Source organism: Microcaecilia unicolor, chromosome 7 (assembly GCF_901765095.1).
Source record: "Microcaecilia unicolor chromosome 7, aMicUni1.1, whole genome shotgun sequence".
Taxonomy (NCBI): Eukaryota; Metazoa; Chordata; class Amphibia; order Gymnophiona; family Siphonopidae; genus Microcaecilia; species Microcaecilia unicolor.
Window position 1 is genome coordinate 193,607,321 of NC_044037.1, and position 24,314 is coordinate 193,631,634.

General features: G+C 41.2%; 1 protein-coding gene across 4 annotated transcripts; it reads right to left on the reverse strand.

Moving 5' to 3' along the window:
- Positions 1–540: 540 nt before the first annotated feature.
- Positions 541–15,180, reverse strand: ORMDL1 (ORMDL sphingolipid biosynthesis regulator 1). 4 transcript variants are annotated; one of them, XM_030209415.1, is made up of 5 exons: positions 15,058–15,096; positions 14,427–14,509; positions 13,714–13,894; positions 9,542–9,693; positions 541–2,408 (listed from the first exon to the last, which is right to left on the reverse strand). In XM_030209415.1, coding segments are annotated over exons 2-5 (471 nt in total). In that variant the 5' UTR covers positions 14,429–14,509; positions 15,058–15,096; the 3' UTR covers positions 541–2,272. The 4 variants fall into 4 exon arrangements, with proteins under 4 accessions (XP_030065275.1, XP_030065279.1, XP_030065276.1 ...); XM_030209419.1 differs by lacking the exon at positions 14,427–14,509 and having other exon boundaries at positions 13,714–13,913; positions 15,058–15,180; XM_030209416.1 differs by lacking the exon at positions 14,427–14,509 and having other exon boundaries at positions 15,058–15,143.
- Between the last annotated feature and the right edge of the window lie 9,134 nt (positions 15,181–24,314).

A 24,314-nucleotide genomic window follows, 5' to 3' on the forward strand; every position in this document is an offset into this window, starting at 1 on the left:
GTGTGTTGCAGCTGTGACGCTCGTTTCAGATCATGGCGGCGCCCAGATGTACTGTGGTTAAAAGTGGTTACAGAGCTTCGAACATACGAACTTTTGAAGCTTCAAAGTGTGGTTCAGAACGTTCATGGTGCTTTTTATGTCCAGTTGGGGCGTGGCGTAGGTCGCAGAAGGGGCGTGGCTGAGGGCGGTGGTGAGTAGTCCGAATAGCCAGGAGGACTACAGCAGTTCAGGACTTCACTGCCACAGTTGGAGGGAGTTTCAGAACGTTCAAGGTGGGATTTATTTATATAGATACTCTCTCCCATCTTTTTTTTAAGCTTTCAGAATTTGTATACAGACACTTCAAATTGTCTGCTTAGAAGCTGACAGGGATAATTTGCAACCTTTATTCTGCTCTCCCCTTAAACACTCCTGGCTTTCTTTCACCTTTTTTTAAACCCCTCTATCAGGATCCCCTAAATGTCCTGTACAGACATGATGTTTACAGCATTCTTACTCTACTTTGTACAAGAATGCCTAAAAAAATAAATGAGACAAAAGTAGCTTTGGACAAAATTTTATTCTGTAAACTAAATGGCACTGAAAAATCTATTTTCAATTTATACAGAAAAACGATGGTGTACTATTCACAATGGCATTTCACTGGAAAGTATAAATGATGCCGTGTGACCAAAACCTATGCAAATGAAATTTACACATTTTACAATCCTGCTGTATCAGCTACAATCATTTCAGACTATGTACTAAATAAAACATTGATTTTAACTCGTACTAGTGTCTGAAAAAAAAAAAATTCACTGAAATAATGATCAGATGTCCAAAGTGTGATGTCAACGTTAAAGCAAACTGTCTCCCAGCCTCCTGTGATTTATCTTTAATACAAAATGATAGTTTTAGAAAACCTTTGTAATGCTACCACATCCCCATGCAGCAAAAACAAAATTTTATATATCCAGCAACACTGTATGCTAAACTGTTACTTTATTAACATAAAAGTAATTACAAATTGTACATTCCATGTCTGCCTGCCTATAAGCAAGGGTGCATCCTGAAATACAAACAGCTGCTATGTCCAGACTTTCTTATGGAAGGAGACACCCACCCTGCTTGTACGTTAGCCTAAGGGGGTTATAGAGAGCAAAAAGATGTGACAGCAAATAACCTGTCATTCAACATAGCATGGCTGAAGGTTATTTGGAAAAAATACAGATATAGCCCTCTATGGTTGCAATGCATCATAAGAAGTTTTTGCCTGCTACTGGCAATCATGTAGGGGCTTGGTATTCATTCCCAATCCTTGTGGTCCACATAAAAGAGCTCTGCATGCCTTATACCTTCATTGTATGCAAACCCTTCTCATGCATATTCATTAAGTACATCCTCATAAGCTGACCTACTGGCAGCCCTTGAAGACTGGGAGTGAATACCACCGATATAGGAAAAGTGAAACAGGGTACACAATCAAGAATACTCCTGGACACTAAATTTAAGCAGCTGAAAGCAGCACAGAGGTCTGCAAGATAATGTACTACCAACCTTGCCTGCTGCAACCATAGTTTTTCACAAGGGATTAAACAAGTTCCTTGCTGGGGGAAAAAAAGTTACAACTGCTTTAACGCAAAATTCATTAGTATGTTTGAAAATTGTTGTAATAACCACTTCACTTAACACAAATGTATGCTGCACTTGCCTATGAAACTGCATCATCAAAGGGCATAGGTGCTTCTAGGAAAATCACTGATGTATATGACATCAACTGACTTCATCTGTTGTCTAAAGGAAGCCTCATTCAGCAAGGGAAAAATATATATATACATTTTTTTAAAAACAAAGTAGCTCACAAAGAGTGAAGAGCACAGGCTGCACAAGGCCATACTACCCATTAATTGTATTCCACTCGACATCTCACATTTCATTCTTTCATCACAAATCTTCTGCTGTTGGTGATGTGCCTGTACATTTTGAATGAGCCACAAATACTTGTTCAAGTCACACACATTACTCTAGTGTCAGAACTGGGCCTGCCCAGCTCATGAGGTAAAACCTCTTCAAAGATCTGCCACTTATTATTAAACACCTGGCATTATCTTCTTATAAAAGTCTGAAGTTTTCCATTGACATACAAATAAAGTAGCAATTTGATATCTGCTGTAAACACTTCTCTTAGTGCACTAACAGGTAAACGGCACAGCAGACTACCCATTTCTTCAGTATAGAAAGAGAGAACCAAGTACCCTCTTAGTCAAAATACTTCCGTTCTTAGCAGCCTTCTTTAATATTTATTGATCCCAAAGATGCGGACACCATGCAACTGTGGTAATTTTGGGATGAGCACACTCAGGAGAGAAGCTGTATTGATGAAGCAGTGTGTTGGATCATACTTGGTGTAGAAGCTCGCCAGGAAATACCTGTTAAGAGTCAAGGAACAAAATACAAATCAAGGAAACAATACAGATTTTTTTTTGCGGGGGGAGGGGGGAAGTAAATTCCTTTGTCCAAATACCATCATATCTTGATGAACTCTTTTCTTTTAAATCCCACTGGAGAGAGCTGGACTAGCAGTAAGAAACTGAATCCTAGTTTCCCCGACTCCTAGCCATTAATCTTCTGCCACTGGCATGTGTTGGGATTTGAGGTATACCACCCTTACCTGTTATTTACATTAGCAATTCCATTTAGACTGAAAAACAGTTACTTACCTGTAGCAGATGTTCTCTGAGGAGAGCAGGATGTATAATCATATTCTTGGGTGATGTCATCTGACAGAGCCCATGGGAGAACACTTCCCAGCAACTATTCCAGAAGTTTTGGAAGTGTCTCACCACACATGCTCATGTATGTCTTCCTGCCTATCACTGTCACATGGGACCACATCAGTCTAGTATGGATTGCTGATAGAATTCAACTCCAAGGGGTAATGGACAGGTAAAAGGTCGTGGATTTTATACCTTTCTATGGTTCAACCAAAGTGGTTTACATTTATTATATGCAAGTATTCATCCTGCTCTACAGGTGAGTAGATTTGTCTGAGGACAAAGCAGGATGGTAATATTCTTACTCTTGGAAAACCCTAGCTATCAGGCTACCCTGAACAAAAAAGGGGAAAAACTATAAGCCTGCAAGGCCCAGAGACATCTCAAACACGGTAGGTAATTTTTTTTTTTTTTGGAAGCCTGGGAACAGAAAGACATGGGCCTAGGGAGATGAAGTTGAATTCTAGATCCCAAAGAGAATCTGAAGGACTACCTGCCCACCCCACTTTCAAAAGATGTTATGGGCTACTCATGTCTCAAGGCCATTTGTCAGGTTGCATCATAACTCAGCCTGCCCACCAGACAGCTGTCTTTTACTGCCATGTAAGTGGCTTTGAGCACCGTCTTGTGCTAAAAGGCCTATGTCCACATCCTGAATGCTTCCTGACAAAGGAAGTATGACTCTGTGCCTCCCTGCTTGTTGATGTAATACATCGCAATGTGACTGTCTGAATGAGGATACCTAACCAACTCTGAAAGCCTTTAGAGCATTCTAGATTGTTCTTAGCAGATCACAGCCCCTGGGAGTGGAGCCCATCAACATAAAATTCCTATCCCAGGTTGAATGTGTCCATCTTAGAGTTTTCTGAATTTGGAACGGTACACCCCTGGCCAGACTGACCAGCATGAGAGAGACTTCATTGAGGGGAGCTGTGACAGAAAGGACATCCTGTACATCTTCCCCTGGCCTATGACCATTGGGAAGATAGGGCCCACTGAGCTTACCTCAAAATCAAGGAGTGCCATGGGAGTTTATTTGGATGGGGGAGCCTTGGTGGCCCAGCATCCTACAAATTTGTTAAGCTGATACAAAAGTATGCCAGAATCAGCAGGTAAGTCAGAGACTCTACCTGCTGTTGCAGGCTTGAGTCATGTTTAGCAGGGCTCCTATGAATTCCAATTGTTGGTATTTGGGCATAGGTGTAGTTTGAGAAAGGGAAGGGGAAATGGGACTTGATATATCGCATTTCTGTGGTTTTTGCAACTACATTCAAAGCAGTTTACATAGTATATTCAGGTACTTATTTTGTACCAGGAGCAATGGAGGGTTAAGTGATTTGCCCAGAGTCACAAGGAGCTGCAGTGGGAATTGAACTCAGTTCCCCAGGATCAAAGTCCACTGCACTAACCACTAGGGGGGTGAAGGGGGAAAAGTACCCCCCCACACACACACCAAAACAAGCTGAGCTGCCACACCATGCTCCAATCCCCCGAGCTGCCGACAGCCTCTCCGAGAAAGCAGCATGCATGCTGATTTAGACCTGCCCCCAGAAGCCTTTCTCCTTCAACTTCCTGCTCCCGTGTAGGCGGGAAGCTGTAGGAGAGAGAAGGGCTTCAGGGGCAGGACTAAAGCAGCGTGCGTGTTGCTTTCGCTGAGGTTGCCGGCAGCTCAGGGGATTATTGGAAGACTGGGAGGGGGGTTTAGTGAGGGAGGGAGAGGGAGCAGAAGATGAACGGGACTAGGGGATGTGGGGGAGCGAGAGGGAGTAAAAGATGGATGGGACGTGAGGGTGGGGGGGGAGGGAGGGAGAAGGAGCAGAAGATGGATGCAACTAGAGGTGTTGGGGGAAGGGGAACAGAGCAGAAGAGTGGGACTTCTTGGTGAATGAACAGGAAAGGAAGACAAGAGGAGAGAGAAGAAATGGAAAAGCCAACCTGGAAAATAATTTAGAAGATTGACACATGGAAAGTGGAAGAAAATTGGACCAGTCCCATCAGAAAAAATAAAAGTGCTCAGACAACAAAGGTTGCACCAGAGAAATATACATGCTATTATTGTTGAAAACAAAACTTGATACATATTTTTTCAATTATTTCAAATACAAGCCAAATGTCAAACCCTACAGTTTATTCAGCACCGACAGCTTAAGTTTCCATGAGGTCTCAGGTAATGGAAGTGATTGGAGTACACCCAAATTCTATATATGGCAGAGTTACATGCATTAAATTGGGCACGTGCCCAATTTAATGCATGTAACTTAATTGAATTAGCTTATCAGCACTAATTAGCCCTAATTAGGATTTGCACGTATATCACATTCTATAACGATATACGTGTAAATCATAACATCCATAACTACTTGGGGGCCTGGCTAGAGACAATTTTGGGCTGTTCTTAAATATTAAGCGCGTACATGTAGGCACGACTCTATAACTAGATTGCAGGCACCTACAGTTAGGTGCAGTTATGCAATAAGTGTGATTCTATAAAGGAAGCATTCCTCTTATAAAACTACGCTAAAATTGTTAAATTTTCAGTGCCAATTTTTAGGCACAACTTAAAAGAATCTGGCCCTTAGTGTTTCTCAAACTTAGGAGGTTAAGAGATTTGCTAAGCTTTTCAAATTTTAAATTAGTTATTCAAAGTGTGGTTATACCACATTTTGATTATTGCAAGTTTGTTAATTGGATTCTGCAGTGGCCTTTTGAAGGTGCTCCAAATAGCACAGAATGCTGCAGCTCGTGTGCGTTTTGGTTTTCGAAAACATTGTCATAGTACTGCAGTTTTGCAGAAGCTGCACTAACTATCAAACAATCAATACATTTTTAAAATTTTAGTTTTGGTTTTTAAAGTTTTAAATGGTTTGGTTTCTCGGGTCCACTTTGCGCATTTAGCAACGTGTGAGGACATTGAGATCATCTGATGTTAGCTTGTTAGAAGTTAAAAGTAGAAGTAAGAGAGATTCATCCACGAATCAAACACAGCAAACGACAAAAAAGTGATCAAACCAACTCAACAAGCCAAACAAGCAGCAACTAGTGAAAATGCCCCAAATCTCAACAACAGAGGATAACCACCTACCAATACCAGTGGGATACATAAACGTTAGATCAGCAGTGAACAAAACAGAAACTATAAAGGACTGGATAATAGAGAAAGACTTCTGACTAGTTTTCCTCAACGAAACATGGATCCATAACAAAGACGACCTGTCGTCCAGGCTATAAAATTCCGCACTGGATCAGCAATGGGAAAAAGGGAGAGGGTATTGCACTAATATATGGATCTTTCTTCCCAAAGGAAACCATAGCTGAATCCATAACACCACAAATTGAAAACACCTCAGTCAGGATAAAGGACAAATCTCTGCTTACCCACCTGTGTTGAATCATATTCTATAGAGCCCCGAGGAAACTGGAGAGCAGCCCAGACAAACCTTATGGATTTTATTTCAAATACATTGCAACAAACCCAAACATGATGTTACTAGGTGACAACATCTAGAAAATCAAAGCACAGATTACACACGACAGAGTGCAAAAAATTTCTTCAGTTATGAGAAATTCCAATGACCACCAGTGAACTCAACCCATGCAAAGGGTCACGCATTAGACCTACTAGCATACAAATTCTCAACAGACCAGAACTTCTCAATAAAGAACCAGAGATGGACAGAAATACCCTGGTCTGACCACTTCAGTCTAAACATGACCCTTTATTGGAAAGGGATAGGAACAACTAAGCACAAACCGAACCTCATACAAAACGAGGGAAAGTTGATACAACAACATTCTGGCACGCCATGTATGAAAATCAATGGTCATCACCAACCGACTCCACAGAATTCCTCACAGAACAAAAGATTCACTACTATCCTAGATGAAATATGCGAACCAAAGCCTCACAAAAACGCAATATAATCCCATGGTACGATAAGGAACTGAAAGAAAAAAAAATCCACTGCAGAAGACAAGCATGGAGAAAAAATAAAAATTAATCTATTAATAGCCACATGGAGGGCAGAGCTGGTGGTGGGAGGCGGGGATAGTGCTGGGCAGACTTGTACGGTCTGTGCCCTGAAAATTACAGTTACAAATCAAGGTAAGATATATACAAAAACTAGCACATATGAGTTTGTCTTGTTGGGCAGACTGGATGGACCGTGCAGGTCTTTTTCTGCCGTCATCTACTATGTTACTATGAGGGAAGCACAAAAGAGGTACAAACACAAAATAAGACAAGCAAAAAGAAAATGATACAAGGAACAAATAGGTCCCGACTATAAAGACATGAGGAAATTATACAGGCTTGTAAACAATCTACTAGACATCAAAACAATGTCAACAATGAACAAAGATCTCCCACCAGCAAATGAACTAGCCAAATATTTTGAAGAGATCATCATCAATTTATGTAAAAATCTACCACAGGAAAATACCAACTTTGAAACCTTCATAGATGAACTAGCCATCCCCCAGAGGAAAGAAATCTGCGGACAGGACTTGGACAACTTCTCGCCCAGCTTTCCTCTGAGATAGTAGCTCAAATGATAAGAAAGTTCTCTTCTGCACACTGCATACTAGATACATACCACAACTACATCATGAAAGCACCTCCCAACCATTTCATTAAACAACTCACATCCCATCTAAACTTATGTTCAATGAAGGACAATTCCCACTAAATAAGGGAAACATTCTGTTCACATCTATCCCAAAAGACACCAAGAAAAACACCAATGATATCTCCAAACACAGGCCAGTTGCATCCACATCACTAACGACCAAGATGATGGAAGGTTTAGTGCTCAAACAACTAACAGAATACATCAATAAATTCTTCATATTACATGAATCCCAATCAAGCTTCAGAACCCACCACTGAAACGGTGCTGATAACACTTTTGGCCAAATTCAAACATAAAATCTTAATAGGTAAAAACATCCTCCTACTCCAGTCTGACATGTCGACTGCATTTGATGACCACCGAATCCTACAAAGAATACTTGATAAGTTAAGAATTGGAGGGAAGGTACTTACATGGTTCAAGAGTTTTTTGACCACCAGGTCTTACCAAGTAAAGTCGCACTCTAATCTCTCCACCTTGGAACATGGTATGTGGAGTCCCACAGAGCTCACCACTCTCACCTGTACTATTCAACCGTCCCACTAGTCAGGTCCTTATCCAAACAAGACTTTAACCCCTTCATCTATGCCAATGACATTACAATCTATATACCCTTCAAAAATAACCCATCAGAAATTACCTCGAAAATCACAAGCAGCATTGAATCCTGGACATCTGCCTTCAAGCTGAAATTGAACAGGGAAAAAACACACTGCCTAATACTCTCATCTCCACACAATACTGAACGCTTCACAACCATCAACACCTAGGGATCATCTTTCCCTATCTCAGACAATCTGAAAATCCTAGGAATCACCATAGGACGTGACTTATTACTTGAAAACCAGGCTACGGCCACTACAAAGAAAATGTTCCACACAATGTGGAAACAAACACATAAAACAATACTTCCCAAGAGATGTATTCTGCGACATGATCCACACCATGGTTCTAGCCCATGCGGACTACTGTAATGAACTTTAAGCAGGGTGCAAAGACCAAACCTTAAAGAAATTACAAACAGCACAAAACACAGCAGCTAGACTCATATTCAGAAAAAAAACAGTTTGAAAGCGCTAGACCCCCTACTCCAAAAACTACACTGGCTACCAATCAAGGTGCGCATATCCTTCAAGATCTACTCTCTGGCCTATAAATAATTTTTGGCCTCTCACCGGCTACATGACCAACCTAACAGATCTATCAATCTACAACACAACTAAGTCAGTGAGATCTTACCTTACCCTCCACTTCCCTAGATGTAAAGGCCTTAAATACAAATCAACATACACTACCGGTTTCTCATATGTTTGCACCAAACTCTGGAACATATAACCAAAAGAACTAAAATCTATGGACAATTACCTAAAAGTTCTGTAAACACCTGAAAGCCCACTTATTGAGAAAGTTCCTCCCCGCTGAACAAACCTAACTACTCAGATAACTGGATAACACTGCATGAACATGACAATGGACAGAACTGAAATAAGCTTCTATCACCCAAATCATCCCAAATATTTAACACGCTTATCTGAGGCAACTATAAAACACATACAGCCTGTCAAATTCAAGACAACTGTTAATCTCATTGTTCTATATAAATTGTAACTTTGTTCTGTACAAACTGTAACCAATTTACTCCAGACTCCTGTAAGCCACATGGAACCTACCAATAAGTGGGAAAATATGGGATACAAATGCAGAAATAAATTTAAAAAAAAATTTTTTTTAGTAATTAGATTAGATGAGTATCATTCCACAGTTTTCAAAGTGATTGGTCCTAAGCTTTAGAAACTGATAACAAAATCAATCAGGAATTAACAGAACAAACTATAAAATACAGATAATACAAAAATCACAACCCCCTCCCCCATCCTAGAAAACAAGTCTTCAGAGCTTTTTTAATAATAAAGAGCTATTCATTGGATATAACTCAACGGGGGAATTTTTTCTAGATTCAAAGAAAACCATCATAGTTTAGTTTTATCTGCATTAAGCTTAGGCTGCTTTGAATTTGACTGACCAGTCTTTTACCCTATTTATGGTTCATGCAGTCTATAAATATTTTTTAAATAAATAAATTGCATAGATATTTGTAAATGATACTTAAACCTTGTAACTATACATAAAATTTAATGTTTTGATATTTTCATGACTTACAGGATTATTGGAGAGATAGTGAAAAATTTTCTTGATGAGGTGAACTGGACTCCATAGTCTAGTTGCTCCCAGTGTGTCAGCAGTCTGGCTTTACCCTGATCTGGGGTCTCAAATGGAGTTCCTTTCACTGCATGCAAAAATACATACATTCCCTGCAAAACAAGTACTTCTTTATCTTTAGTTAAGCAAATATTTATTTTAAAAAGAAAAAAACATTTCGATATTTTTTTTAAGAAAAAAAAACCATTTAGATGTAGCACTTGTTATGCCTAGCTCACTATACCACTGATTGAAGAGAATTGTTTGGACTGGAATGGGACTGCTGGAATCAAGCTTCGTGAAATCTGTGCCTGTTAGTTTTTTGTTTAAGTGTGAAGTGTGTTCTGTTGTTTTATAGATGCGATTGTGGATTCAGTGGTCTTATGTATATTTCATTGTACTCTGCTCTGGGAGAGGAGCAGATAAGAAATAACTAATTTTAATGTACAGCAAATTTAGATGGTTACAGAAAGGACCAAATGTTTTTAAAAAAATGAGGTTCATTATATAATATGTATTTCTACTAATTCCTATTCAGAATCATATGAATTAGCCTACCCAGATTTTCAGTTTATTTCTTAATGCCTATTTTCACTTTTATTAAAAAGTCTGAATTTATAGTTAACCTTTGATGACTTTTGCAAAACAAAATTTAAATATATCACTCGTCCTCTTTATATCTCTCTCCCAGCAATATTATTACAAACATTAGCATTGCAGTTGTTGCAGTATTTCCCAACTGTTATAGTTAACTATTTCCTTGTTTGTTGATATATTTTATGCATTACTTTTTGCAACATTCAATAAAGAAACCAGTAGAAAAAAAAATCTGATTTCAACAGAGCAAGAAATTAACAGGCAGAATATCTGTATAATCCTGCATTTGAAAGATAAAGGGTATAAAGCACTCAAGATTGGCAATCTTAAATCATGCATGTGCCAGATAAGTTACTTCCAGTAACTTCAGGGCTTTCATCCAGGCTCTTGTGCTCTATGTTTAAAACAGAGTGCTGCTCCAGAATAGGCCTTCTCACGCAATACATGAAGATCTACTTTAAAAGAAGATAACTTTATTAAAAGTGTATTGCTGCCAGAGGATATATAAAACTGCTCTTTAGAAGTATACACATAGGTTACAGTGGGGGAAATAAGTATTTGATCCCTTGCTGATTTTGTAAGTTTGCCCACTGACAAAGACATGAGCAGCCCATAATTGAAGGGTAGGTTATTGGTAACAGTGAGAGATAGCACATCACAAATTAAATCCGGAAAATCACATTGTGGAAAGTATATGAATTTATTTGCATTCTGCAGAGGGAAATAAGTATTTGATCCCCCACCAACCAGTAAGAGATCTGGCCCCTACAGACCAGGTAGATGCTCCAAATCAACTCGTTACCTGCATGACAGACAGCTGTCGGCAATGGTCACCTGTATGAAAGACACCTGTCCACAGACTCAGTGAATCAGTCAGACTCTAACCTCTACAAAATGGCCAAGAGCAAGGAGCTGTCTAAGGATGTCAGGGACAAGATCATACACCTGCACAAGGCTGGAATGGGCTACAAAACCATCAGTAAGACGCTGGGCGAGAAGGAGACAACTGTTGGTGCCATAGTAAGAAAATGGAAGAAGTACAAAATGACTGTCAATCGACAAAGATCTGGGGCTCCACGCAAAATCTCACCTCGTGGGGTATCCTTGATCATGAGGAAGGTTAGAAATCAGCCTACAACTACAAGGGGGGAACTTGTCAATGATCTCAAGGCAGCTGGGACCACTGTCACCACGAAAACCATTGGTAACACATTACGACATAACGGATTGCAATCCTGCAGTGCCCGCAAGGTCCCCCTGCTCCGGAAGGCACATGTGACGGCCCGTCTGAAGTTTGCCAGTGAACACCTGGATGATGCCGAGAGTGATTGGGAGAAGGTGCTGTGGTCAGATGAGACAAAAATTGAGCTCTTTGGCATGAACTCAACTCGCCGTGTTTGGAGGAAGAGAAATGCTGCCTATGACCCAAAGAACACCGTCCCCACTGTCAAGCATGGAGGTGGAAATGTTATGTTTTGGGGGTGTTTCTCTGCTAAGGGCACAGGACTACTTCACCGCATCAATGGGAGAATGGATGGGGCCATGTACCGTACAATTCTGAGTGACAACCTCCTTCCCTCCGCCAGGGCCTTAAAAATGGGTCGTGGCTGGGTCTTCCAGCACGACAATGACCCAAAACATACAGCCAAGGCAACAAAGGAGTGGCTCAGGAAGAAGCACATTAGGGTCATGGAGTGGCCTAGCCAGTCACCAGACCTTAATCCCATTGAAAACTTATGGAGGGAGCTGAAGCTGCGAGTTGCCAAGCGACAGCCCAGAACTCTTAATGATTTAGAGATGATCTGCAAAGAGGAGTGGACCAAAATTCCTCCTGACATGTGTGCAAACCTCATCATCAACTACAGAAGACGTCTGACCGCTGTGCTTGCCAACAAGGGTTTTGCCACCAAGTATTAGGTCTTGTTTGCCAGAGGGATTAAATACTTATTTCCCTCTGCAGAATGCAAATAAATTCATATACTTTCCACAATGTGATTTTCCGGATTTAATTTGTGATGTGCTATCTCTCACTGTTACCAATAACCTACCCTTCAATTATGGGCTGCTCATGTCTTTGTCAGTGGGCAAACTTACAAAATCAGCAAGGGATCAAATACTTATTTCCCCCACTGTATATTTCAATCAAGCCTGTACTACTGCTGAATTTATTTTCATAATTATTTTTTCTTCCTCACAGTGTACTTCTATTAAGGAAACATTTTTAATCAGACTGCTCAATTAAGTAGCAAGCCAACCCTCATCTAAAGAAACTGAGGGCCCTGTTTACTAAGCCGCGCTAACATTTTAGCAGGCACTAACACTAAAGTCACCCATATATTCCTATGGGTGTCTCTAGCATTAGCATACACTAATTTTTAGAACACACTAAAAATGTTAGCGTACCTTCAACAGGGCCCTGAAAGTGCGCTTCTACCCTCCACTACCAACCATAAGCAAGATCAGAATCTTGTCTTCAGTTCCAAGATGTATGAAAGTAAACTTAGTGGCTCCTTGTGAAGTTAGGATGGAAGCTCTACTCAGAACAGCCACAAATGTCTGCTAAAAAAAAACCCACACACAACTACCACCCTTATTTATTTATTTAGATTTTGCTTGCACCTTTTCAGTAGTAGTTCAATGTGAGTTACATTCAGGTACACTGGGTATTTCCCTGTCCCTGGAGAGCCCACCCTGCTGAGTGCATCCCAGGATACACCATGAAGGGTTAGGCACCGCCATTTTCTAAGAAGGCATTGCTCCTGTCTCTTGAGGTACGACCAGGAGGTGGGGTAGGGGGTGTCAGGTGTACATGGGGATCAGTCAGGTATGTGCCACTAGTCACAAGGGAATGGGTTTTTTGAGGCAGGTGAGAGAGAGTGCCACTAGACACTAGGAGGTTTTGCGTAGTGGGGAGGGGAGTCTGCTGAGGAACATTAGACACCAGGGACGTTTATTTTTTATATGAGGGGAGGGGGACACCCATCAGGCTGGGTCAGTTTGTCAAGGAATGGGGCCAATGCAGATGCTTTTTTGACCCCAGACACTCCATGCTGCCTCAGATCTGGCAGTAGTTTCCTGGTGTTGTGCCCTCGTGATAGAGGGCGCACAGCTCTGCATTGCTGTGGCATAATTAATAAGCTCTATCCTAGATTTTAACATGTTGTTCACTGGTGTCTACCATGGGCGTTTAAAACAACAACAAAAAAAATACTTCTGTGCTGAAGTTAATAACCGCTATATGTAAAAAATTAACTGTAGCTTTCTGCATCAGCCCCAAACAACTTACTAACATGGGTACTTTAAATATTCTAACTACTCAGACTAATAACACAGCCACCTAAATACTCTCACTAAAGAAAATCAGAAAGAGTACAAAAACATAGAATGGCTGATTCATATCCATGATCACATAAAAAGTCATTGTTGAGAATTAAAGCACTTTAGCAACATGATACATACATACCTACTTGGGTTGTTTTCATTTACTTTACCTGACTACAGGTTGAAGCTTCTCTAATGCAGAGTCTAATACTTACCAGATTATGAATAACATTTGTTAAGGTCCATGCAACTGGCACACTGAAGAAAGGAATGCTGAGCAGGACAATATGAAGCATTCCAACACCAAGGGCATATGTCAGCCACATTCCACGGCTGTTCATTACCCTGGTGTTAGGATTTACTTCACTGTGTGCAACACCCACATTCATCTTTATCCTAAAAGAAAGACAGCAAACTGAAAAGGAATGCATGCCCTAGTTTTTTTTGTTCTACAATAAATATCTGAATACACAAAATAACTAACAGTAAGTATAAAAATATACAACATACTTTATAAAACTTCTTAATAATGCAATTTGCAATTCACATATTAGGCAACAATGATTGCCCCAGACTAAAATCTGACATACTCATACAGATGGCAGAGCACAACTGCCTTCTGTTTAAAAACTTCTTACAGTGGAACCCCCTAAGAGGAAAGGGGAAATGGGACTTGAAATACTACTTTTCTGTGGTTTTTGCAACTACATTCAAAACAGTTTACATAGTATATACAGGTACTTATTTGTATCTAAGACAAGCAAACTAGAATAGGGGTACAAGAAAAACATAACCCATGAAGAGGTTACCATGGGAACACTAATAGTTCACGTATGTTACAGTAACAATGTGGTTCACAGATATTCAGAGTGAATTGTTCACTACCATAACCATAACCCAATAAAACTTAAGGCATCTTCACACTTACATTAATACGGCTCCATGACATGAGAAAACCTGAAAAATCCTGTTTTAAACCACTACATCCATGGAGACGTAGTTCTGATTTTCCTGGGGAAAACAAAAAAGGAAAATCTGAACTACGATTTTCCAGCGTGCAATGGGACAAAACTAGGAACTGTTCAGCCTGTGATCCCCACCCCCTACATGGATCATTACAATCACCCCATAACATTTAGCCACCCTTACCCCAAACAACAGACACTACATCCCTTTTACCCCGGGCTTAAGGAGTCGTTAACCAAGACCTAAATGATTTTATGTCAATAAGAGATGAAACAGATGCGCACAGTGACAATGCTTGACCTGCCCGCAGAAAACAGAAATGCGCGATAATTATTTCCCTTCCTAGTGTCCTCTGGAAAGTGAGCGCGAGCACACAGATGCGTTGAGGGCGTCAGCAGCCCGGGATCCCCATTCAGTGGTTGTTTGGTTTTGAACCGCACTATTCGCTCCTCCACCCGGCGCGAGAGGCGACTAAACAGGCCGCGGCCTTTTCAGCCGCCCAGCTCTATACGGAGAAGAAAATACAGAGTTCTGGCGCTGCTCTAGGCCGTAACAACAACAAAAAAAGCGACAGTAGCTCCGCACAGCCTTACCAGGGCTGAAGTCACTTGAAGCACCTCTCCGCCGCTCGCCTGTCCACTCTTTCTCACAACCCGTACGTGCCCGCTCACAACAACTACTGTACGTCAACGATTCCCCGGCAAAGGAAGTTAGATTGTCAACAGGAGACGGTATGACGTCCAAAAACTGAAGCCAATTAGGTTAATCTCCCTTTCCCTCTCCTCCGCGCCGCCTCCGTCCCGTTCACTCAAAACGAAGCAATCAAACCTATGAGCTGTTCTATCCACGTTTCAGTTCTTTATTGTTGGTAGCATTTTTATTTGTTTTCACTTATATTTTCAAAAATGCCGGCTTGGGCAACATACGGATGTACTCAGAGGAAGTACTGGTTTCATCGGTTAGAGTAGTAATTGGCTAAATTATAAATCACTAGTAAAAAAGGCCCGTTTCTGAGACCAATGAAACGGGCGCTAGCATGGTTTTCATCGTGAAGTGTGTGTGTGAGAGAGACTGAGTGAATGTGCGAGTGTGTGTGACAGAGTGAGGCTGTGTGTGTGAGAATGAGTGTGTGTGTAAGAATGTGAGTGTGCGTTTGATATATGTAGACTTTGTGTGTGAGTGATTGAGGGAAAGAGTGTGTGTGTTTCTGTATATGTGTGAGTGTTTTAAGCAGGTGGTGCATTCCCCTCCCCCTACTGTGCCGCTGTTCTTTCCCCTCCTCTCACCGCCCCAGTCACCCTCCAAGTTCCAGGCCACCCTCCCCCCCCTCAGAGTGAGTGTATGTGTTTGAAAGAGTGTGTGTATGTGTGAGTGTTTTAAGCAGGGGGCGCATTCCCCTTCCCGTTCTGTGCTCCTCTTCCTCCCCCTGTGTTCACCGTCGACATTCCAGTCTGCTGTCCCTCCCCCAAGCCCCCCCTCTTCATCCCAAGCCCTCCTCCCTCTTTTCTGTGCTGCCTCCCAGGCAGTGCATGCAGCATTCATGCATTGATTTGTTTGCTGTGCTGCTGCTCCTCTCTCCTCTTTCTGTCTCCGTAGGAGCGCAGGTACCAGGAAGTTGTTTTGAAGTTCGTGTTCCTGTGCTCCCGGGCCAGTGAGAGATGAGTGGCTGCAGCGCAGACAGCCAATGGCTGAAGGCTGTCTGTGGTTTTTTTTTTTTTTAAGATTAGCGGCGATCTTTGAGGGGGGAGGGTGGATATGTGAAACCTCGGGGGAGGGTGGGCTTGAGAGAGGAAGCTGCGAACTCGGGGGGGGGGGGGGGTGTGTTTGAAAGAGGCGACCTTTGGGGGGGGGGGAATGGGGGAAGCAGCGACCTCGCTCGCGGGTGTTTGGAGAGTGGAAGAGTCGAACTGAATAGGCGACCTTTGGGGGGGGGGGTGGCGAGGGGGAGGTGCGTACTTGTTTTGAAGCCTCCAAAAGTCCCTAGCAACGTGCGTGTTCGATGTGTGCTCGTCCCTCGCGTCCAACTTGATGACGTTGAGGGCGGAGCGATGCGATTGGTTGGGTGTCATTGCTCCGCCCTCGACGTCATCACGTTTGACGCGTGGGCGGGGCAGACACAAAGCGATCTCACCCCCTTCACTTTTAGAATGTTGGGTAAGTGAGGCTTCATTAGAACGTTGGAGGTGCGTTTTATATAGAGAGATTGTGTCATTTGGAGGGGCTGGTTATAGGGACTCCCTGTATTCGTGCAGAAATGTTTTTCACTAAGTAAAAGGCCAGCAAAACAGACATCATGTTATGAGAATCAGATGCTTAATAATAAGACTTACTGTTTATATTCAATCATTTTTATTGATGGCACACAATAGTAATCCACACCAACAGGTAAGTAGCAGACTTGACAATAACATAATTACTTCACAGTTATACTATCACCAAACATCATCACCAATTTTTAGTTTTCTCCCTTCCCTCCCTTGAGTGTCCAAGCTTAATGCCGAAAGGCAGAGTCCCGAATGGGGTAGTCCCCGGGGGACTGGACTCAGATGTCCCCCCAGGACCCCCCAAGTCAGTACATCATTATCGACTCAACCCCACCCTCCCCTCCCTGTGTCTCAGTAAGCAATCTGGGAATGAATGTCCGGAGCTCCTTGAGCCAGTCAAATGTTCAAGAGGGTACTCTTAGCTATTGGGGGCATAGAGTCCAAAAACGGGCCCCATCTCAAACAGAATTTATCCAACTCCATCGGGTTTCCATCTTTTATCATCATTCTCTCAAAACGTAATAGTTGCACCATCCGCATTCGCCAGTTCTGGAGTGAGGGGCCTCTTGAGGATAACCAGTCCACTAAAATAGTCTTTTTTGCAATCAGTATGGCTCGCTGAACAAATAAAATAAGCCCTCTTGGCCGGGGAGCCTGTAGACAAGGCTTCCCAAATAACAGCATCGGAGAGTGTGACCATCTAGTTCTCCACAAGGTTGAAACCTGTTTTAGTAAGGCCATCCAGAAATTCTTCACTACCGGGCAAGTCCAATACATATGCCCCAAAGTCGCTCCAACAAAATGACACTTGGGGCATGCCCCATCAGGGGAAACCCCCACATGAAACGCCCGTCGAGGCGGCATATGCATCCGAAACACAAAACGGTATTGTAATTCCCAGTAGTCTGTTAAAGGTGACACTCTGTTAAGGGCCAACACATGTTCTTTGAGCAGTCCGGCTGAAATGACTACCTCCAGGTCTCTGCTCCAGGCCTCAGCATATTTGTTGAAATCTGGCTCTGCAGCTGTGTCTTTGATATGTCGGAGGTGGAACCTCAATGGAACTTTTTGTTGTGATCCCAACGAGAATGCCATTGGTAATTAGACTTACTGTTTATAAGTACAATTTTTTAAAAATCAGGTTGAAACCTCCAAACATTTAACATCTTTGTTCCTGTGCCCATAGGAGCCAACTTTTCAAAATTATTGGGGGTGCTAAGCCCAATGGAAATAACCCCTCCTTGGACACATACAAGGAATTTTCTTGCTATTGGGGTGCTCAAGCACCCACAGAGTTGGCTCCAATGCCTGTGCCTACCTTGAAGGAAAAAGATGGCATATAGGAACTTACTCCTTTTGTTTTGTGCAGTACAGTCTGTATATTATAAAAATGCACTTGCCTTTTTTGTTTACTACTATTTCACAGGCAGGTATTGAATAATGAGGGAAGGGCTTCCTTTGTGCAGAAGTTCTGTCCAGAGTCAGTCTACATTTGGCAACATTGTCCAGTTCAGCATACTATTAGCTGCCAAGTTCATACAAACTTAATTACGGTCAGTGGAAAATAAATCTGTTGTCTCAGGCTGCTAGCTATGGGGCCCTTTTACTAAGCTGCAGCAAAAAGTGGCCTGCAGCAATGCAAGAGCATCTTTTGGGCACATGCCGGCCACTTTTTACCGCATCCTGGAAAAAAGGCCTTTTTCTCAAGGGGCTGGAAAATGGACATGCAGCAAAATACAAACCAGTGCATGTCCATGTTCGGCCTGAGACCTTACTGCCATCCAATGACTTAGCAGTAAAGCCTCACACACTACCCAGGTGGTAGGCATGCAGTGCATGCCCACTGCCATTTACTGCTGCAAGCGCCACACGGTAGGAAAATAGAAAATATTTTCTACCGTGTGTTTTTCAGCACGCACCAAATTCAGAATTACCGCTCAGGGCACATAGTAGCCGAGCAGTAATGATGATTTGGCACACACTGGATGCATGTAGGCTTTTAAGCACCTTTGTAAAAGGGCCCCTATGTGAATATCCTATCATTGTTTCATTATTGCTACCAAGTATTACAAATTAAGGACATTTGCTTTAAACTTTGTTTTAGTTTGTTTATCCAGTCCTTACATACTCACGGTTTTGCTTTTTAATCCCAAAGGTGAATCCTAAGGGTGGTTGAACAATTAGGTATAAACTGTATTCTTTCTGACAGTTTTAGATTGCTTTGGGTCCTACTGATCTGTACATCTGCTGTCTAGAATTTTGGAAGATGGAAATGAGAAAAAAATTACGTTTTAGATGTACTCTGTAGAAGTTGTTTACTTTTGCAAAGTGTATATTGATGCCTGTTCTGGTGTGTGCATGTGAAAATGTTTGAATAACTGTCTATACTTATAGCTATGATTTCTGAACATGTGGCACCATTAAAGGACAGACTTTTTTTTTACATTGAAGTTTTAAAATATACATGTTCAAATACAAACATTAAGCAATTACAAAGAAAAAAAATCCCCTGAGGTAGGCAATAAGAATACAAAGAAATAGAAAATAATTTCAGCCCACATCAATGAGGGAATAAAGAGCAAATTAAATTAAAGATAAAATTACAAACATAGGAAAATCAAGAATACAATCTTAACCAATGAGACTACAACTATATAAACTCTTTACACCGCCATACCTGATTAATTAATTAGAACTATGTTCCTGCAGGAACTTCTTAAAATGTGACATATCAAAAAAATACGTACTGGACTCCCCTTAAGTGATGCAACACCTACAAGGAAATTGCAAGAAAAAATAAGCCCCTAGGACTAAGACCTGGCTTTTCAGGGCTGAACACACAAAAAAAGACTTCCTCTGAAGTTGAGTGCTACGTGATACAACTGGAAATATCTTTTTTTTTTTATAGAATTTACAATTATATCAAGGAGTTACACTTGATTGGAAAGTGTTTTAAACATATTAACAAAATCAATAAACCAAACATATAAATCTACACTCAAGTCCACTTTAAATAGGGAGCTCCAGGTCATTAGAGGAGTATAAGATAAAGAACATTTTTTAAAGGAAATATAGCAATTAGGAGACTTTCTAACAAGGTTAATTCTATTTCACTCCTTCAGATTTTTTAGATGTTACAAATGCTGTTAATTGTATTGGGTCCATGAAAACATATTTAAAAGAATGATAACATATTATGCATTTACAGGGAAAACAAAGAAAAAAAGTGGCTCCTAGTCTCAGCACTTCTGACTTCAGTAACAAAAATTGCTTACGTTTTCTTTGTGTTTCTTTTGAAACATCTGGGAATAAAGATATCTTAAGTCCCAGAAACATTTTATCTTTATGTTTAAAGAACATTTTAAACAACCATTGTTGTCTGGGAGTAAAGCAACTGTAGCAACCAAAGTTGCAGCAGTGGCTTGTTCAGTATCAGATGTTTCTAAGAAGTCTGTAACATTCACAGAGTCCTGTTGTTGCTGTGGTTGATGTGGAGGGGCATAATCGAACGCAAACGCCCATATGTAAGAACGTCCATCTCCGAGAACGGGTCATGAAGGGGTGGTCCGAATCGTATTTTCGAAAAAGATGGACGTTTATCTTTAGTCTCTAAAATACGGTTTGTGCCAGGCAAATGCATTGGATGTGGGTTTTTTTGAGATTTGGTCGTTTGTTTGAGCTGGGCGTTTTCGTTATTCAGCGATAATCGAAACCGAAGCGTCCCAGCTCAAAAATGACCAAATCCAAGGCTTTGGGTCGTGGGAGGGGCCAGGATTCGTAGTGCACTGGTTCCCCTCACATGCCAGGACACCATCCGGGCACCCTAGGGGGCACTTTTAAAAAATAGGAAAAAACATTAAATTACCTCCCAGGTGCATAGCTCCTTTTCCTTGGGTGCTGAGCCCCCAAAACCCACTCCCCACAACTCAACACTATTACCATAGCACTTAATGGTGAAGGGGGGCACCTACATGTGGCTACAGTGGGTTTGGGGGGGGGGTTAGAGGGCTCCCATTTACCACCACAAGTGGTACAGGTAGGGGGGATGTGTTGGAATGTAATTGTATTTTACATGCATTGCCTGTCACCTATTATTTCTCTGTGATTACTCTGTGACCTCTGATGTGAATTACTTAGAGAGGTCACACAGCTATGCAACTTCCTGTGGGGGTAGATGCAGCACATGCAGCACATGGAGCACATGGAGCTCATGATCTCTCCTAACCTGAGAGAATCTATGGTGGTGTGAGCATCCATTACCATCTAAGCACATGGAAGGAGCTGATAATACAAATGTATAGTAATATGTATATATAAGCCTGTCTGATTATAATCAAACTACAAACTGTGAGTAAACAGATGTTTTGTTACTTCAACTTTAAAGTGACTCAGCAGTGAATTATTCAGGGGTGAATGAGAGAGAGATGAAGAAAGAAATTAACATTTCTAAAGCTGAAGCTGTGTGTACTAAAATCTGCTAATTATTTACTACAAATAATCCAACAAAAGGGTTATGGGCCCAGGAATTGAAAAAGAAGAGAAATATTACCAGGCAGAAAAAAAGGCCACATTTTTCTCTTAAGTTTTAAAGGAAAGATTCAGTCTGTCTCTCTCTCCCCCCACACAGCAGACAGAAGGCTAAGAAAATGGCTGAGGGAAGAAATTCACCATTGTTCTATTCTCTCAAGGTGCCTAAATTAACTGAATTTAATTATCGGCAGTGGGAACTAAGATTCATATGTCTCCTTCGAGCAAAAAGATTAGATATATGCTTAGACCAAGACAGAACAGCTGAAAATATGGCTGAATGGGACAATGCAAACTATTATGTGAAGTGCATGCTTTTGGAAGCTCTCTCAGAGAAACAAGCCATATTAGTGGAGGGAAAAGATACACCAAAGGACATTTTATATAAGCTGAGAACTATGTATGCAACTACATATGCAAAGCAGCAACCAATTTGGTTGGCAGAGTTGAATGAAACCAAATTAAGGGATAAAAGTAAATGTAATGATCACATTATGCATCTTATGTCTTCATTTCAAAAGCTAGAACTTTCTGGAATTCCCATGTGTGATGCATTGAAAAGAGCATTTCTTTTTACCTCACTATCAAAGAAGTTTGATGTTTTTAGGTCTGTAAATGAGGCCATTGAAGGGCAATCTTTTGAACAGGCAACATCAAAACTAAGGCAGGAATGCATAATAAATGATTCTGAGGAGATGTGTTCTCAAAGCAAGTCAGAGAGAAATGAAACAAACTTCTTGGCAAAGAACAGAGGAAGGCGGAGCTATGGGAAAACTCCACCCAAGGGCAAGCTGATTTGCTACTCATGTGGAAAGGAGGGACATGTATCTAAATGGTGTAAGGAAACACAAAACACTCCCTCTAGCTCACCTAAGCCAATGGAACTAAAGAATTTTCAAACCAGGAAATGTATGAAGGACAAAGATAAACACAAGGGCTTTCTAATGGCAGAAAAATCTTTGACTATGGTAAATAATAATTCAAATGAAAGTACTTGGATTTTGGATTCAGGGAGCACATGCCATTTAACCAATTGTAAGGATTTCTTTCAGGAAATGTGTCCAGAGGAAGGTATTCTTAAAACTGCAAACGCAGGGACTGCTAAGATCCAAGCAAAAGGTATTGGATTCTTAAAATGCAAAGTGTCTAATGAAGTTAAAGAAATTCCTGTAAGTGATGTCTTGTATATTCCCCAAGCAGTTTGCAATATGCTTAGTGTATCTACATTAGATAAGAAGGGATTTGTGATTCATTTTGAAAACAGTAAGTGCACAATCTCTAAAAATGATGAAGTGTATGCTGAAGCTTTTATGCATAATGATATTTATAAACTGAGCATTTCAGGTGAAGCCTCACATATGGCGCAAGTAAGGAAGAATGATGGTAAATGTAGTCCGGAAATCTGGCACCGCCGCCTGGGACATCGTGATTCTAAGGTGATCCAGGATCTTTACAGTAAGCAACTGGCCACCGGCATTCAGATAAGTGCAGATGCTGGTAAAATGGAGAAATGCATAGACTGTGTTACTCAAAAGGGTGTGAGACCCTCATTTCCTGCATACACAGGAAATAGGAGTAATAAAGTGCTGGACTTAATACACAGTGACTTATGTGGACCGTTTAATATCCCATCATTGGGAAATAACAGATTTATGCTAATATTCTTGGATGATTTCTCTAGATATTGTGTGGCCTATTTGCTGAAAGAAAAAAGTCAAGTCACAGACATGCTGAAGAAATACGTAGCCATGGTGAGCAATAAATTTGAAAGAAAACCAAAGGTTCTTCAGACCGACAATGGTGGTGAGTTCACTTCACAAAGCATGCGCACATTTCTAGAACAAGAAGGCATTCAGCATATCACAACAGTAGCTTATACACCAGAACAAAATTCTGTTGCAGAGAGAAAATTTAGGTCACTTGTGGAAATGACCAGATGTATGCTGTCAGATAGCAATCTCCCTAAAAGACTATGGGGGGAAGCAATTCTCACAGCAGTGTACCTACAAAACAGAATGCCAACTAAAGGCGCTGAGCGCACACCACATGAGACATGGCATGGTAGGAAGCCAAACCTGTCACACATAAGAACATTTGGAAGTACAGCATATGCTCATGTACCAAAGCAAAGAAGGCATAAGCTGGATTCCACAACAGAAAGGGGCATTTTAGTTGGCTATGCTCCAGGACACAAAGGATATAGAATTTTGAATCTGAAAACTGGCATTGTTGGCATAAGACATGTTACATATTTTGATGAAAACAAAAGGGTTGATAAAGGCTGGATTATCCCAGATGAGCCTTATCATCCAGAATATGAAACTAGAACCATAATAGACATGCCAGTGTATATAAATGCCATACCAAGGCAGATGTCTGAAAGCAACTCATCTGTATCTAACGAGGAACAGGCAGAGGAAGCAGACACAGAAAGGATCATTGAAGAAGACAGTACAGTTGGAGAAGGGGAATCAATTGGAGAAGGACTCTCAGATTTAGAGGATGCGGAAAGGTCAGACCAACCTGTTGTCAGACGCTCATCCAGGGAAAACAAAGGTGTTCCACCCCCAAGACTGTCTTACCTAACAAAGTCAGCAGAAGCTCAAGAGCCCTTAACATGGGATGAGATTGAGAAAATGCCAGCAGAAGAAGCTGCTGAATGGCATAAAGCTGCACAAGAAGAAATTGATGCATTGGATAAAAATAATACTTGGATTCTTACAAAATTACCTCCTGGCAAGAAAGCTATAGGATGCAAATGGGTATTCAAGTTAAAAAGGAATGCACAAGGAAAAGTGGAAAGGTATAAAGCCAGATTAGTGGCAAAGGGATATCTTCAAAAATATGGAGAAGATTTTGATGAAGTGTTTGCACCTGTAGTGAAACACACGACAATCAGAACACTTCTGAGCATTGCAGTCTCAAAAGGCATGCAAGTCAACCACATTGATGTGAAAACAGCATTTCTTCACGGAGATATAACTGAAGACTTGTACATGGAACAGCCAACAGGTTTCATAAATACAAAACAAAGACAGCTAGTGTGTAAATTAAACAAA